The following is an 18,021-nucleotide window of genomic DNA, read 5'->3' as shown; positions in this document are numbered from 1 at the left end:
AAGCTGAGAAAGTCGTCCCTAATCAGTCCATGATTAGTGGACTGCACAGGCTTATCTGGGACAATACTTTAAGCTCATGCAGTACACCCAATTTTCCCCACGACCAGCTCATTTATACATCCAAATAACAGAAAACACTAGTCATACAGAAAATACATGTTCAGTATCTTATAATAGTGACTTAACATCTTAAAATTTTTAATGTTTAAGGGATTTTCAAATATTTTTTTTTTAGTTGCGCAATGAAAAAAACAACAGAATTCTGCTGGTCAACTTTTGTATTCTTCATTAATATTTGTAAACATGCATGTATAACTTAAATAATCACAGATGACAATTGAAGTTTAAGTTCTTACACTCACAAAAATACAATTAAACAGGGTATATCACAGTGCTCTTGTATCTGGCATAGAAATGTGAAGTAGCTTCAATATAATTACCCTAAGAGCACCAAAACTGTCATTGTGTTCCTAGAAAATCAAACAATACACATTCCTATTTGGTACCTAGTGATAACATTTCTAATGTGATCATTCACATAATTCATTCATATAAAACATGCACACAAGTACATTACGCGAGTACTTGCCATTCTTTCGCTGTCACTGAGCTGCAGAAGACGCTTCCTCCCCTGATCCAGGTCACACAGACGCCCTATTGCAAACGCTGCGTTCATCCCTCGACCTATGATCAAACAATATATGAAACTTAACAATAACATATAGTTTAAAACAAGAGGGCCATGATGTCTTTAAAGCGCTCACCAGTTCAAGGTACACAAATTGTACAAGATTTGACCTGGTGATAAACATTTTGATCCATTTTTACAAATGTTGCGTTACTTACAAGTTAAAACAAGACGGCCATGATGGCCCTTAAGCGCTCATCTCAGATCAAGATATTAACACAAGCTGTCAAGCCTTGACCTTGTGACCTTAGACACACATGAACCATCTTTGAATGTCCTAGTATAGATATTGTTTAGATAAGCATTTAGAAAAAATGTGGCCTTTACGGTGGTTACGAGATAAAAGTTTAGAACGCACGACACACAGTAATGGTGACCACAAAAGCTCACAATGAGCACTTTGTACCTAGGTGAGCAAAACATAAATAAAGTTGAAAGATCTATGCCTTTAATGCTTTTTCTTCCTTACAAACATCAATAGCTTACAACTTAACAAAATGTTACACCTCAGATAATTTTTCATAGAAGACAAACATAATTAAAAAATCCATTTGTCACACAAAAATAAAACTTGTACAAATACCATATATAATATTTGAAAATTGTTATTTTTTTTAATTTAATTCATACCATATCCACTTTATTATCCACATAAATGACCTGTTGTTCTTTTCCTAATAAACCCACCATGTTTGCAAATTAAATTGTTCATAAATTATTCAAGACTGTATTACTTTTTAATTAACATATTTTTAATTAACAAGTAGCTAAAGGACATAATTGTATTGTAAGAAACGTACGACCCTGACTTCCATTGTTTATAGCAAAATTACAGCATTACTTGCCACAAAGGTTTACAAAACATGAAGTTCAACAAAGTTGGAACCATTATTGACACAGGATTCACATACAGGAGGTTACAAGTTATTTATCACCATTAAAATATTGAAATGACAGCAGATATCCACTTTTGTGTTGTAATTAAAAGCATTTAATGTCATTTTCTGCAATTCATGAGTGTTAGAACTGTCTGAAAAAATATGCCTAATCCATGCATAAATGATGTCTGCATTTCTGCAAATTAGACATAATTTGTCTTATTATCAATACACCAATGAAAAGCAGAAATGTGTTATTCAATTCCTAAAGAAACACCAAAATTGGCTTTTCTTTTCCCATGGGGACATTAAATACGAGTTGACTTAATTGCTGTTTGGCTCTTCTGCATATCAAATTAACAATGCGGATTGCACGGGAGAATCTGAGATGACACTTAACGCACACGCATTGACCCATTCCCCCCATAAGAATCAAAGTGAAAATGGCTTTTGCAACCAGCATAAAACCAGAACAGCCTGCGAGTAACTCGCAGTCTGTTCAGGTTTTATGCTGTTTGCTACTCATCATTATCCATGTATAAGGGTTGGAAATGAAGCCTTTCAAACTTAAATATATTAAGATTAAATTAAACACATAAAAATTTAATTTGATTTTCTAAAGGACTTCAAAAGCATCAACATGCATTTTTAAGGGGTAAAGGGTTAATTACGAGTTGACTTATTTGCTGTTTGGCTATTCTGCACAGGCTAATCTGAGCCCAGTTTTCCTTGAGTCAGGCTCATATATTTTCATGAAAATTGAGTCGTGTTCTTAGAAAACGGGGCATAATGCATGCACGTAAAGCGTCGTCCCAGATTAGCCTGTGCAGTCCGCACAGGCTAATCAGGGACAACACTTTCCGCCTAAATTGGATTTTTGCTTCATTTAAACAAAAATGTCATAAAAGGGAAAAGTGTCGTCCCAGCTAAGCCTGTGCAGATTGCACAGGCTAATCTGGGATGACACTTTACGCACATGCATTATGCCCAGTTTTCTCAGAACACGACTCATATTTTCTTGAAAATTATGTCCATACCAGCTTCATCAACGCCTAGCGACAAGATGAGTTTTGACAAGATATGGGTCGAATGTTCGTGTTCCAGAATGCGTGTACATCCCATCTCTGAAATACTCAGTCTGAAAATAAAACATTGAATACATTCTTCACAGTATACCAGTAAATTTCAACTCATAAATACGTCTGAAAAAAGAACATTGAATACATTGAATGAAGTATCTGAGTTAACTTCAACTCAGAAATACGTCTGAAAATAGAAAATTGAATACATACAGGACATTTCAAAATTGTTTGAGCATCCGCGCATATATGAAAATACAAGCTTATGAATTCATAAAGTGAAATTTGGGGAATGTCTTTTTGATGTACAATTTAGACAGAAGTATTTAAACAACCAATTGTCAAAAATATTTAAATTTAGATTGATTTTACAGATGAAAAGTATTTTATTGAAAATAAGACAAACAACGAAGTAAATTTATGTTAAATATCAACTTGTATTTTTTTGCTTTTAATTATTTTTTTTTATAGTTTCAGTTTTGACAGATTACAGTTTTTGTATGTGTATTAAAACCTCAGGTAGTATATACCACCGGATAATAGTATCTTTGTGCGTGATTAGACCATAAAAGACAAACACAGTTGGCTGTTATTTCATAACAATACACGATAGTAACATCTATCGATAGTAATTAGCAACCCATTTGATGAATGCCAGATAAAATCCCTATTTGTCCAATAAAGCGCTGCTAAAGTGTTCACAACAACACTGCTACGTGCTCAATTGATGATAAAAGAGGCCATTAGGGGGCAATAAAGGGATTAGCAATGATAAGTTTTCGTTTACCAATCTGACTTATAGCGAGTTTTTAAGTGACCTTATTGAACCAACATGTTTTTAAGAATTAAGGGGACAAATCGTCTCAAATCGGGAAAGCGGGTTACACAGACTAAAAGCAGGACTCTCCTGCCGAAATAAGGACGTATGGCTAAAAATTGCCTCATGTGGAAATATGTTACAAGTTGTAATAATCAGTGGGTATTTTCCACAATTTTGGGAATGGGGTCGGGTCCCTTTGGATAGGGAAATATCACGTCCTTTTGACAAAAATTGAGAAATTTATGTTGTTACATTATATACTTACACATACTTTAAATTAATAATAAAAGTGATTTATAAATGATATTTTTTTCTAAGGTTTAAACTTATAGAGCTGGAGATGAATGACATGTTAAGACTTATTTAAAAACCTTTAATTGTTAGTTTAAGGTCACATTTGGGAAAAATATATACTTTTTTCCATAAGGAATGGTTCCCCCTATACCAGACCAATATTTGAATGAAAAAAATTTACACCGGTTATAGAAATTCTAAGTTGAAAAAGGGGTTCATTTTTAAACAATTTCATAATAAAAGGAACAAGCCATCTTGCATGTTGTAAATTGAAAACTGTACGTATCCTGGCACTTATAAGTTTTTGTCTACCAACAGGCTGACAGATGGATAGCATAACAGGCAGACATTACATACATCCGTAACAGACGTCCATAATCATGGGCAGATCCTGAATATTCAGTTAGGGGCACCCGTCCTTTTTGGGGAAAAATAATCGACAAAACTGAAAAAGGGGAAGACATTTTCCAAAGTATGCTTGAAATTTGGGAAATTTTTCATCATTTTATAGAAATTCTTTAGAAATAGAAATTGTTTTTTTTGTCAAAGATAAGATTACAACACTGCCAAGATCGATACATTCATTCAAACATTCAATTAATCATGTTAAATAAGAGGTATATACAGGTCTTTAAAAGACAAACCAACAAAAGGTCAATTATCATAAACCCATGGACATTGGATCTATTAGTAGCATTTCAGACTAAAATTTTCCAGCATACATAGCTGCTTATACATGGTATCTTCACCATTCAATTTTATGACAAATTGTACAAACAATTACAATAAAGCATTGAAACAGTTCTGGGCCATTGTGCTCCAACATAGGCACTAGTAATAAACCTGAAACATCAGTTGTACGGGCCCTTACTTCACCTTCCACCTCACAGACTATGTTTAATCTAGTATCATAATTATATTTAGACTTTACCATAAATTTGCTGTCTGCTTTACTCCCAAAGCAAATTTGAAAAATGATAAAGAAAAATGGGGATTTTTTTAAAAAAGTTTTTAGCAACTTGATTTTGAACTGTCGGATTTTTATACTTCATATGTATACATGTGGGAAAGAGAACGAGGCATTATGTTTACAGCAGGCACACATGTGCTACTCTTTAACTCACAAGCAGTGATTCACTGATTTATAAACCTTAAGTATTAACCCCTGGGCCCCACCCTGGATCCACTTGTGATAATTAATTCAGTATAAAATATATTTCTATTTCTTGCAGGGCAGAATACAAATAAATGAACACCATGCAGTGTAAGAGCTTTCCTTTATCCCTTTGCATGCTGGGAAATTTGTCGTCTGCTAAAATGTTGTGTGCTAAATTTCTAAAATTAGCATTTTCTTCGATTTTTTTCAAAGAATACTATCAGAATAGCAAACAGTTTGGATCCTGATGAGACGCCACGTTTTGTGGCGTCTCATCTGGATCCAAACTGTTTGCAAAGGCCTTTAAAATTTGGTTCCCGCACTGAAAGGGTTAATCAAACAATTAATTTGATTGCTTTGCTTTCAAATCTTGGCAGTTTAATATGATAATACATATTGACATTACACTTGTCAATATTTTCACTGAGAGCATGTTAACATACAATACACAAAACCTAACAAACGCATGTCAAAAATATAGATCAAATTTGCGACTGAATACTTTAAACTTATAACAATAGAATATTTCCTTTGTGCCTAATTGATATTGGACATTCTAAATTGAAAAATCGTCGATAGATAATCTTTTTTTAATGAAATTCCTTTAAAAAAGTTACAGCTGTCTTTAAAGCTATTCTGCCTTTTTGATAACTTCATAATTGAATGTGAAATCAAGGACATTATAATTATTATAAAAAAAATCTCCCAAACTGCTCTGTATGTCAGTAATTTCATGACAGTGTCTGTGTCCTTGAAAATCTTTATCTTAAAGTTTCAAAAGCAAGTTTATTTTAAAATCAATTAAATGAAATTAATACCGTGCAAACTAGTCTGTAAACAAGCAAAGTGTGTTATTGAATTATTGATTATGTTTGCTTAGAGTAAACATGTGTTTGATGATTTATGGACATTTTTATTTTCACTAGTTAGAAATAAATGGGATAGGGACCAACATAAGTCTTTCATTTGCATAGGACTTAACTTTTAAATGCTAATTTTGTATAGGGAGCATATCAACAATACATTAATCCTTCTATAGCAAGAGCCGTTTAAAGGAGATATTCCATTTGTAACAATTCAAAATAATGCAGTAATCCTCTCTGATCTGCACAAGACTCATGCTTATTAAAGTACCAAACATTCTCAAAATATGACAACAATAAAAAACAAGCGCTGTTTGTAAAACATGCATGCCCCCCGTATGGGCTGTCAGTTGTAGTGGCTGCCATTGTGTGAATATGTTTTTTGTTACTGTGACCTTGACCTTTGACCTAGTGACCTGAAAATTATTAGGGGTCATCTGCCAGTCATGATCAATGTACCTATGAAGTTTCATGATCCTTGATGTAAGCATTCTTGAGTTATCATCTGGAAATCATTTTACTATTTTGAGTCACTGTGACCTTGACCTTTGACCTAGTGACCTGAAAGTCAATAGAGGTCATCTGCCAGTCATGATCAATGTACCTATGAAGTTTCATGATCCTAGGCGTAAGCATTCTTGAGTTATCATCCGGAAACCATTTTACTGTTTCAAGTCACTGTGACCTTGACCTTTGACCTAGTGACCTGAAAGTCAATAGGGGTCATCTGCTAGTCATGATCAATGTACCTATGAAGTTTCATGATCCTAGGCGTAAGCATTGACTTGAGTTATCATCCGGAAACCAATTTACTTTTTCGAGTCACTGTGACCTTGACCTTTGACCTAGTGACCTGAAAATCAATAGGGTCATCTGACAGTCATGATCAATGTACCTATGAAGTTTCATTATCCTAGACCTTAGCGTTTTTGAGTTATTATCCGGAAACCATCTGGTGGACGGACGGACCAACGGACCAACGGACCGACAGACCGACGGACCGACATGTGTAAAACAATATACCCCCTCTTCTTCGAAGGGGGGCATAAAAAATACAAACAAATGAGAGCAAATTTTCTGAACAGGTGAAAAATCTCTTGCTGTAAACATACTGATAGTGATAAAATGGAAACGTTTATCATATTTATGAACATATTTAAAGAAAACAATCTTGACTTTTTATCAAACTCCGCCTTTATTTTATGTCAACGAACATTTTCAGAAAGTTTGGAGAATATTTGATGAGCACTGAAGGAGTTGGCAAGCGGAAATGGCTACTTTTTGATAAATAAATGGCAAAAACTCTGCAGTGCCTGATGTGGATTGGCTGGATCCAACCTAGCCTCCATTTTATGTAAACAAACATTTCCAGAAAATGTGCTGACGATTTGATGATACGGTACAAGTAAGAAAGAGGAAACAACAAAATCCAAAATGTTTGGTGATTAGATTCTATTAAAACCCAGGGCCCTCAATCTATCAAATCTGCCACCGAATTTCGGTGGCAGTCCCCCACCTGAAAAGTATACTTTTTTCCCCTTTTGGGGGAAAAAATTCCCCTTAAAAAAAAAAAAAAAAAAAAAAAAAAAAAATTTTTTTTTTTTTTTTAATAGAAAGATGTGTCTCATGATTATTATATCTCAAGTCTATTTCAATTTAATATTTTCAAACATACTAAATTATGAAAAATGCAATGAATATAGTGCAAACATGGTCAGATGAAATAATGAGAGAGTAAGTAAAATAATCCCCCAAAAAGGGAAACGCCGCGAAAATTCCCCCTCCTAAGGGCTGCGGACCCCTTCCCCCAAAGTAGTGTGAGGGCCCTGAAACCGTACAAGTAAGAAAGCCTAAAGCCCCCCACCCATCTGCCTGCCAAAGCATTACCAATGATACAGCCTGTCAAGAGACGAGCTATAAAAATCATCACCTACAAGTACAATCCCTGATTATAATAATTATTCAAAGATAGGGATAAGCACAGCATTGATGAAAAATATAACTTTAACAGCTTAATATAGTATATGATTATTTTAAAGAACCAGATATGTCTCTTAAATCTGACAAAGCTTCTAAACACACTTTACCTAAACTTCCAAAAACAGAAGCCAAGGAGTTTGTTCAGACTTCCACTCTTCAAAACTTAATAACTATGTGATACTGTCAAAGGGCAGCAAGAATTCTACCTGGCAAGAACAAGTGCAGCGTTGCTGGCTGTCCAAAGGTTTTCAGAATGCAGCAGTGCCGTTATGTGCTCCAAAGTCTGGGGAAGACAGGGCTCTGACAAGATCCATTCACGACCTTCGTGGCTTTCAGCCTATAAAAACATCCAAATCACAGTGGCTGTCAGCCTATAAAATATCAAAATCATAGTGGCTTTCAGCCTATAAAACATCAAAATCATAGTGGCTTTCAGCCTATAAAACATCAAAATCATAGTGGCTTTCAGCCTATAAAACATCAAAATCATAGTGGCTTTCAGCCTATAAAACATCAAAATCATAGCCACATTCAACAATCTCAATGGAAAGTAAGCAGTTTAACAGTGCTAAGGGCAGGCAAATATTTATGCAAGTTAACTGACTTTATTGTCCTGGGGAAGAGAAAACTGGCCACAATGACAGTTATGGCCTTTTTACCATTTTACAGCTAGTGTTTCAGATGGTTTATCGTGGTCAGTTAACTTTTATTTGGTAAACCTAAACAGATTAACAGTACTTATAGCAATAGCTATGCAATTTACTGACTACTGCCCTTGGTAAAAGAAGATTAACCACAGCAACTAGCCCTAGGCCCAATGGTTATGGACAAGCAGATTTTTAAAGTTTTCACAAAATAGGCCCCATATAAGCGTATGTTCAGTTTTGTGACCCCCAGGCTGCAAATTTGACCCAACAAACTTGGTAGAGAACTATTAGATGTCACTACATACCAAATTTGGTAGCCCTATGCCTTATGGTTAAGGACTTGGAGATTTTTTAAGTTTTCACGAAATAGGCACTATATAAGCATATAATCGTTTTTGTGGCCCCCAGGACAGGGTCAAATTTGACCCCTGGGGCATAATTTGAACAAACTAAGAAGAGGACTATACAATGTCACTACAAACCAAATTGTGTAGCCCAAGGCCTAATGGTTATGGACAAGAATTTTTTTAAAGTTTTCACAAAATACTAGTAGGCATTATATAAGCATATGTTCAATTTTGTTACCCCCAAGGCAGGGTCAAATTTGATCCCAGAGATAAAATTTGAACAAATTTGGTAGAGGACTATTAGATGTCACTACATACCAAATTTGATAGCCCTAGGCCCGATGGTTATGGACAAGCAGATTTTAAGTTTTCACAAAATAGGCCTTATATAAGCATATGTTCAATTTTGTGTTCCCCCAGGGCAGGGTCAAATTTGACACCAGGGGCATAATTTGAACAAACTTGGTAGAGAACTATAAGATGTCACTACAAACCAAATTTGGTAGCCCTAGGCCCAATGTTTATGGACAAGAAGATTTTTAAAGTTTTCACAAAATAGACTCCATATAAGCGTATGTTCAATTTTGTGTCCCCCAGGGCAGGGTCAAATTACCCCAGGGGCATAATTTGAACACACTTGGTAGAGGACTATAAGATGTCACTACATACCAAATTTGGTAGCCCTAGGCCCAAAGATTATGGACAAGCAGATTTTTAAAGTTTTCACAAAATAAGCCCTTTATAAGCATATATTCAATTTTGTGACCCCGGGGGCAGTTTCAAATTTGACCCCAGTGGCATAATTTGAACAAACTAAGAAGAGGACTATTACATGTCACTACATACCAAATTTGGTAGCCCTATGCCATACAGCAATGGACAAGAAGATTGTTAAAGTTTTCACAAAAAGGCCTTATATAAGCATATGTTTAATTTTGTGACCCTTGGGGCAGGGTAAAACTTGACCCCAGGGGCATAATTTGAACAAACTTGGTAGAGGACTATAAGGTGCCACTATAAACCAAATTTGGTAGCCCTAGGCCCAATGGTTATGGACGAGAGGATTTTGAAAGTTTTCAAATTTTGAAAGAGGTTCACCCGAGAAACATTCCTGAGAAATTTCATCAAAATTGGACCAGTAGTTTAGGGAGAAGAAGATGTTTAAAGGAAAATTCATGCACGCACGGACGCATGCCAGTAGAGCTAAAAATTAAAGCTTGTCAGATTATTTTTTTTAGAGGTCACAGTGACCTTAACCTTTGACGTAGTGACCCAAAAATGGTTGTGGCATGTATAACTCATCAAGGTGCATCTACATATGAAGTTTCAAAGTTGTAGGTGGAAGCACTTTGACTTAAGAGCAAAATGTCAAGGTTTTAGCACAACGCCAGCTGACGGCAGACAACGAGCTGGCTATGACAATACCTCTGGTTTTCCGAAAACAGCCGAGCTAAAAATCATATTTATTAACATTCAATACTTGTAAAAATAACAAAAGGACCATACTTCCACAAAATTTGCTGCAGCCAAAATTCCTATTTTTACAACAATCTTACCATAAAGGTCATTAAGCTGTGAACGTTTGAGCAAAATCTGCCAGGCAGAAAACTCTGCAAGAGTTTTGGGGCAAATAATATTCTATTGTGAAAAAAACAGACATATGACCATAATTTTTCACAACTGGCCGATTGAGAAATTTTCACAGGGGTTTATCTGCTATGTAAAAACGGTCGTAAAACGGACCCTTTCCCAAAGCAGCGGACCCAATCCCAAACCTATATTGTAAAAAGCTTTAACCATTTACCACTAAGATACATATTTTGACTTGTTTGTAAATCCTTAGAAAGTTAAATTCAAACTTTAAAGGCTTCATTTTCAACCCTAGATACTGGTGAGCAGCAACAGCATAAAACCTGAACAGACTGCGATTTAATCGCAAACTGTTCTGGTTTTATGCTGTTTGCACATAAGCATCAGAATGCGTCTGAGTGGGAAAGGGTTAATGACCATTTCACTTTCACACTTACAAGGGTTCCCATGGTTCCAGCCGCGTTCATTACACTCTCAGAGTCATCAAAGGTGAGCATGCGAGTGAGGTTGGGCAATATCTTCTTGCTCTCCGTTGATCGGCTGTTCACAAGGGAGAGAACTCTTGCACAGCCGATCTCTGACTCTGCGAGTGTGCCCAAAATGTAGGCTGCATTGCCAGCCACTCTGTGAACAGAAAAAGACAACAATAACAATCACAGCTGAATTCTGACTTCTTGAGAGTGACCTAAATGTGGGCTGCATTGCCCACCGCTCCGTGAATAGAGATAAGACAACAATCACAGCTGATTTCTGACTTCGAGAGAGTGCCCTAAATGTGGGCTGCATTGCCCACCGCTCTGTGAATAGAGATAAGACAACAATCACAGCTGATTTCTGACTTTTGCAGTATGCACCGTAATTGTACAATGAGTAGCTGCCAATCCATGATGTCAGCCGAGTTGCTATAAGACTTGTCTTGCTAGTCTTTGGACCTGAAAGTCATGAGCGTGAAGACCATGTTTATGTGCCCTAAAACTCATGAACTTGGATACCATAATATACAGCATTACTGTCAAACCATGTTTTAGTCATTGCGGCTAAAACATGGTTTGACAGTAATGCTGTATATTATGGTATCCAAGTTCATGAGTTTTTTTTAAGACTACTTACTTATCACAAGAGGTCGAAGACGCATTTCAAGAACAGAAGGTAGTCTTGACAGTCTGGATTGACCTTCAAAGGGCGTTCGACAAAGTCTGGACTGATGGTTTACAAGTGAAACTTATGAGGAACGGAGTTGACGGATCCATGCTGACCTGGATCAAGGCATATTTATATAACAGGAGAGCCAGGGTTAGTCTGAACCAAACAAAAAGCAGGAAGTTCCTACTGCGCCATGGAGTCCCCCAAGGTGGAGTCTTATCTCCAACACTCTTTGTGCTTTTCATCAATGACATAGTGTCTGAGCTACCAAAGGGAGTAAAAGCTGCACTTTATGCAGATGACTTGGTGCTATGGTGTAAGGAAGAACATGCAACCACGGCCACATACAGAATGCAGGGAGCCATAGACAAGCTTACAGCATGGGCCAATGACTGGTGTGTCTCCATTAACAATGAAAAATCATCCACAACACTATTCACCATGTCCACAAAGCAAAGAGCTGGAAAGATCATGATGGAAGGAAAACAGCTGAAGGAAGAAGATGAGGCTACATACCTAGGAGTCACATTTGACAAGAGGCAAACTTGGAAGCCACATATCAGCCGTATTGAAGGAACCGCCAGAAGGAAACTTGCTTTGATGCGCAAACTTGCTGGAACAACATGGGGTGCTAATGAGCAAATATTGAAAACCATATACCAGGGCACAGTGAGACCCACAATGGAATATAGCTCAGCAGCATGGTCCACTACAGCCAAGACCAACCAGCAAGCCCTCGACAAGGTACAGAACCAAGCACTGCGAATCATAACAGGGGCCACCAAGTCGACACCCATTGCCTTCATGGAAAAACTTACTGGTATACAGCCACTGCATGAAAGAAGACAAACTTAAGTACGACTACAGGCTGAAAAGTTCAAATCCCTACCTGACCATCCAATAAAAGCTAGACTAACTGAAGGTACTAAAAACCGGCTGAAGAGAGGTAACTTTGTACACCAAGTGAAGACACTTAACAGACAGTTTGCACAACAGCTGGACACTCAAACAACTCCACTCAGCTCTGAAGACATTGTTAATCCAACAGCAAATGATCTGTCAAAAGTACAAATCAGACTTACTGTCCCCCTACTTGATTCAGAAGCACAAAATGAAATCCTGAAAAGAAGTCATACCTTAGCCATGATAAACGAGGATTTCCCATCAGATCTGTGGACACATGTATACACAGACGGATCAGCTACTAGAGCCGTTGAAGACGGAGGAGCTGGGATCCTCATCAGATATCCATCAGGCAGAAATGAAACACACTTCATGGCCACAGGAAAGAGGTGCAGCAATTACAAAGCTGAGAAAGAAGCACTCATGAAGGCAGCCTCTATGATTGAGAACTCACCTGAAGATACCACTTCAGTAGTATTCCTCACAGATGCAAGATCAGTCCTTGAAGCTCTGACAAACAACACCTCCCCAAAACTAGCAAAACTTATGACAAGACTCAGCAATAACCTCAACATAGCACTCCAGTGGATACCTGCCCACTGTGGAGTGTCAGGAAACGAGGAGGCTGACCAACTAGCTAAACAGGGAGCAAAAACAGAGCAAACAAATACCCAGGTTACATACAGAGAGAAAGTCAGCATCATAAAGGCAATCACCAGGCCCCAGCAAGAGCAAGATGCTTATCACCTGCTTAACAGAGCAGAACAAGTAGTGATGGTTCGACTACGCTCAGGACACAACAGACTGAATGCCCACTTGTACAGAAAATACAAGCTGGTACCCTCACCACTCTGTCCATGTGGAGAAGAGGAACAAACTGCTGAACATGTTCTTCAAAGATGCAAAAGACACGATCAGGAGCGAGCTGCGGAGTGGTCCGAAGACACAACCCTCAACAGAAAACTGTATGGAGGTCTGGAAGATCTAAGACGGACTACAACATTCATTGCAGAAACTGGCATGATTGTGTAGCGCGAACGCAAAGAAGAAGAAGAAGAAACCATGTTTTAACCCTTTTATTGCCAAAACCAATGTTTTATACATACAAATCACAGAAAATTACATCTAATTAATACATGGTCAGAAAATGCTTCTAAAATAATAAGATTCTGACCCTGATATGATTTTGATCACATAACACTATAAACACCTTTTTGAAATATATATTTTTTTAAACATTCTGTTGAAAATTTTAGAAAGATACTTGTTTTGAGATTGAGAATAGGGCAAAATTTCTGACCCAAATTTGACCAAACAAATACAGGTTGGCTAACGAGAAGTAACTCACAAGATCTTAATGATATATTATCCTGGACTGTCTCCATAGGATGACATATGCCCCTGATAAACGCTTTGATAGAAGTTATGAGCATTTTTTGAAACCTAAATGCATTTTTCGAAACCTAAACGCGAACCCTTAGTTCAAGGTCAAGGTCAAAGGGGTCAAAATTTGTGTGCATATGAAAAGGCCATGTCCATATACATATGCATACCAAATATGAATGTTACATCTAAAGAGACATAAAAGTTATGAGCATCTTTCAAAACCTAAACACAAAGTGTGACGGACAGACAGATGGACGGACAGTGCAGTCACTATATTTTCCTCCTTCCGGGGCATAAAAAACACTTATCTGCTGGTACAAATAAAACTGATCCATTTATAATCCTTTCAAAATCACACACCATATCAACTATTATCATTTCAATCAAGCTATTATTGGTTGATATATTTTTCTAAACGAGCAAATTCTGAGATCAGTCTATTACACATGTATATTGCCCAACCTCACTCGCATGATGTGAAGTAAGAAGCCAACTACATAATTACAAATTGATCTGAAACTTCATATAAGAATTTTGTAAACACAGCATTGTCATAAAGTTGCATCTTTCTAATGAAGCTGTGCCCAATGCCAGCTTTCAGGTTGTTCTTTTTGCTCAATTGGAACAAGAAATATCTTTAAAAAAGATATACGGCGTAAATAGTTTAATGAATGAGATCAAGTATAGCGAATGTCTTTTTCTGTGCAGTTCTTAGCTGCATCACACGCAGTACGGGATGTTACGGGGAGTTTTCGCGGCTTATTTTACATTATAACATATTGCTGGTCATAAACCTATAGATACAAAACAGAAAACCAAAAGAAGAATGGAAGTGAAATTTAAACATATGAGTCAACCGGCCACACGAGAAGTATCCGTATTTATAGGCGCGTTCTTCGAACAAACCTGTTTTAGTGGTTTGTCGGGCATTGCTATTTGATTCGATTATTAACAGTATCAATTATCATCGTGCTAATGCTTAAAGTGATATTATGGGCATTTTGCACTGTTGAATTGAGCTGAAAAGAATTAACAGGTCAAAATAGTTAGTTAAAATGTGGTTACTGATTAATTATCTGCAACTCACCTTGCTACCAGTTGTTTATAAAAATATATTTTATATTTGATATTCTTACGTGACCCACCCAGTCCTGTAAGCTGAAATGATCCGTAAAACAATATTGTGTCTTTGTGTCGTATGAACAAATCTGCACTAAAACTAAATTTAGGTTCAACCCGTAAACGCATGATCAGTTGTCAAACGAAAGTACGGTTGATATTCAAATGCATTATTTTCTCTTTCTGGTATATTGTTTTAGTATGATGATGCTGCATTAATTAATATACGTGTATATGAAGTAGAAACATCAAAAATAATCAACGGTTGCGATAGACACCTATAAACTGTTACATGCTCATAATATCACTTTAGTACATTAGGCAATATGGACGAATAATTATTGTTAAATTTATCAACAATAATATTTATCATTGTATTGTTGAAAACACATTAAGAATCTATTATTTACATACCATAATTATATTGCTGAATATCTTCATTTAACATATTTCTGGTCTAAAGAAAATTCCAGGTCACCTAGTTCACGGATAGCGTCTTTATTATATAACGATTATTTTACTGGCCGCCAACTCCGGTGATGACCTGTATATAAACTCTGAATGTCCGCGAATTGACCCGATATACCTCGCGGGTTGAAATGCAATGCTTTAAAGTGAGGCCTCGCTTCCATTGCTCTTTATACTTTTACATGTTAACATGTTGACAGGAATAAGGAAGTAAGTACTAAATATGAGAACATAGCCTTTTAAGTATAAACGCTCTTGCGCTGGTAATACTCTGAAAATAAAAGGTGTACGCACAAACTGTATTGATGTCGAGAATTGAGTGTAAAACTGTTCTATCTATTAAGCCTTTTCATTCGAGATAAAATTGTTTCATACAGTAAAACAGTGTTACAAAGACGCGGATATGTTTCCAATGTTCTGGTGGTATACTCAAATCAGCCAATGGAATAAATGAAGTGTATTCATTCGTACCTAGCCGCGGGAAATTTGATTGGAATTTTATTGGACACTTACAAAGGTCAGGCTAAGGTGAAAAGCTGGCTTATTCAGCTTACGCCGAAAAAGTACCTGTACCAGCCCATTTGGGTAATATTAGCGCAAAATAACTGAAAATGGGAAAATTCTCATCGTGAAGCCTTCAGAAAGGGAAATTGATGTAAAAAATTTGTTGCAAACAAATACTTTAAAATTGAAAGCTTAAATCTGGTCAAGTAATCAATATTATATTAACTTAGGTTCAAGCCATAGAGTTCATAGGGAATTTAACTAATGTTGCATTTTATTAATAAAACAAGAGCTGTCACCATAGGATGACTTATGCCCCCTATAAACGCTTGATAGAAGTTATGAGCTTTTTTTGAAACCTAAACGCAGATTTTGAAACCTAAACACGGACCCTAAGTTCAAGGTCAAGATCACAGGGGTCAAAATTGTTGTGCGTATGGAAAGGCCTTGTCCATATACACATGCATACCAAATATGAAGGTTATATCTCAAGGAGCATAGAAGTAATGAGCATTTTTTGAAACCTAAACACAGATTTCGAAACCTAAACGCGGACCCTAACTTCAACGTCAAGGTCACAGGGGTCAAAATTTTTGTGCGTATGGAAAGGCCTTGTCCATATACACATGCATACCAAATATGAAGGTTATATCTCAAGGGACATAGAAGTAATGTCAGCATTTTTTGAAACCTAAACGCAGATTGCGAAACATAAACGCTGACCCTAAGTTCAACGTCAAGATCACAGGGGTCAAAATTGTTGTGCGTATGGAAATGCCTTGTCCATATACACATGCATACCAAATATGAAGGTTATATCTCAAGGATCATAGAAGTTATGAGCATTTTTCAAAACCTAAACACAGATTTCGAAACCTAAACGCGTACCCTTAGTTCAACGTCAAGGTCACAGGGGTCAAAATTGTTGTGCGTATGGAAATGCCTGGTCAATATACACATACATACCAAATATGAAGGTTATATCTCAAGGGACATGAGGTTATGAGCATTTTTCGAAACTTAAACACAGATTTCAAAACCTAAACACAGACCCTAAGTTCAACGTCAAGGTCACAGGGGTCAACATTTTTGTGAGTATGGAAAGGCATTGTCCATATACACATGCATACCCAGTGCTCCAGCTAGGATTTGAAAAGGGCAGGGGGGCTTTTTGTCAAAAGGGCACTTTTGACGCGCAGTATTATGTGAAAAGGGCACTTTTGACGCGCAGTATTTTGTGAAAAGGGCACGTTCGAGCGCGCGGGTGTTTCTGGAATGCTTTCTATTGCATGTTCATTTATATGTTATAAATAATTGTATTAATCCCATTATTATTAAACCATTCAAATATAATTTCTACAATGAGGATTAAACTAGTTACAATGTAATAAGAGATTTATGAATTATCATATGTAAAAAAAAAAAAAAAAAAAAAAAAAATTTTTTTTTTTTTTCTTAGGGGGGGGGGGGGGCAGGGCGGAGGTTCAGGGGGGCAGGGCGGAGGTTCGGGAGGGCAGGGCGCGGCGCCCTTCGATTTAGGCCTAGCTGGAGCACTGCATACCAAATATGAAGGTTATATCTCAAGGGACATAGAAGTTATGAGCATTTTTCAAAACCTAAACGCAAACTGTGACGGAAAGACAGACAGACGGACGGACAGTTCGATCACTATATGCCATCCTTCGGGGGCATAACAAACACAATAGCAGAAAAACAGATGTTGGCGCCTGCCATCGGTCAAAATGCTCCCTAAAACAATAAATGGTGGAAGATTGAGTACCCCATCGGTCAAAATGCTCCCTCAAACAATAAATGGTGGAAGATTGAGTACCCGGGCATCGGTCAAAATGCTCCCTCAAACAATAAATGGTGGAAGATTGAGTACCCCATCAGTCAAAATGCTCCCTCAAACAATAAATGGTGGAAGATTGAGTACTCCATTGGTCAAAATGCTCCCTAAAACAATAAATGGTGGAAGATTGAGTATGCCATTAGTCAAAATTCTCCCTCAAACAATAAATGGTGGAAGATTGAGTACCCCATCGGTCAAAATGCTCCCTCAAACAATAAATGGTGGAAGATTGAGTACCCCATCGGTCAAAATGCTCCCTCAAACAATAAATGGTGGAAGATTGAGTTCCCCTGATCAGTCAAAA

The 18,021-nt window shown here is 37.0% G+C and overlaps 1 protein-coding gene across 4 annotated transcripts in view; it reads right to left on the bottom strand.

The window, feature by feature from the left end:
• The window catches only part of LOC127833449 (uncharacterized), a 68,822-nt gene that overhangs the window by 37,320 nt on the left and 13,481 nt on the right, over nt 1-18,021 (bottom strand). For all 4 annotated transcript variants that reach the window (XM_052358717.1, XM_052358718.1, XM_052358719.1 and 1 more), the window contains exons 2-5: nt 10,780-10,966; nt 7,965-8,095; nt 2,604-2,704; nt 590-684 (exon numbers count right to left, since the gene is read on the bottom strand). In XM_052358717.1, coding sequence (XP_052214677.1) covers nt 590-684; nt 2,604-2,704; nt 7,965-8,095; nt 10,780-10,966 — 514 coding nt within the window. The remainder of the gene's footprint in view (nt 1-589; nt 685-2,603; nt 2,705-7,964; nt 8,096-10,779; nt 10,967-18,021) is intronic.

The sequence above is a fragment of the Dreissena polymorpha genome, chromosome 6 (genome assembly GCF_020536995.1).
Source record: "Dreissena polymorpha isolate Duluth1 chromosome 6, UMN_Dpol_1.0, whole genome shotgun sequence".
NCBI lineage: Eukaryota > Metazoa > Mollusca > Bivalvia > Myida > Dreissenidae > Dreissena > Dreissena polymorpha.
Note: the sequence above shows the minus strand (reverse complement) of the source record. Positions and strands in the feature narration are given on the sequence as shown.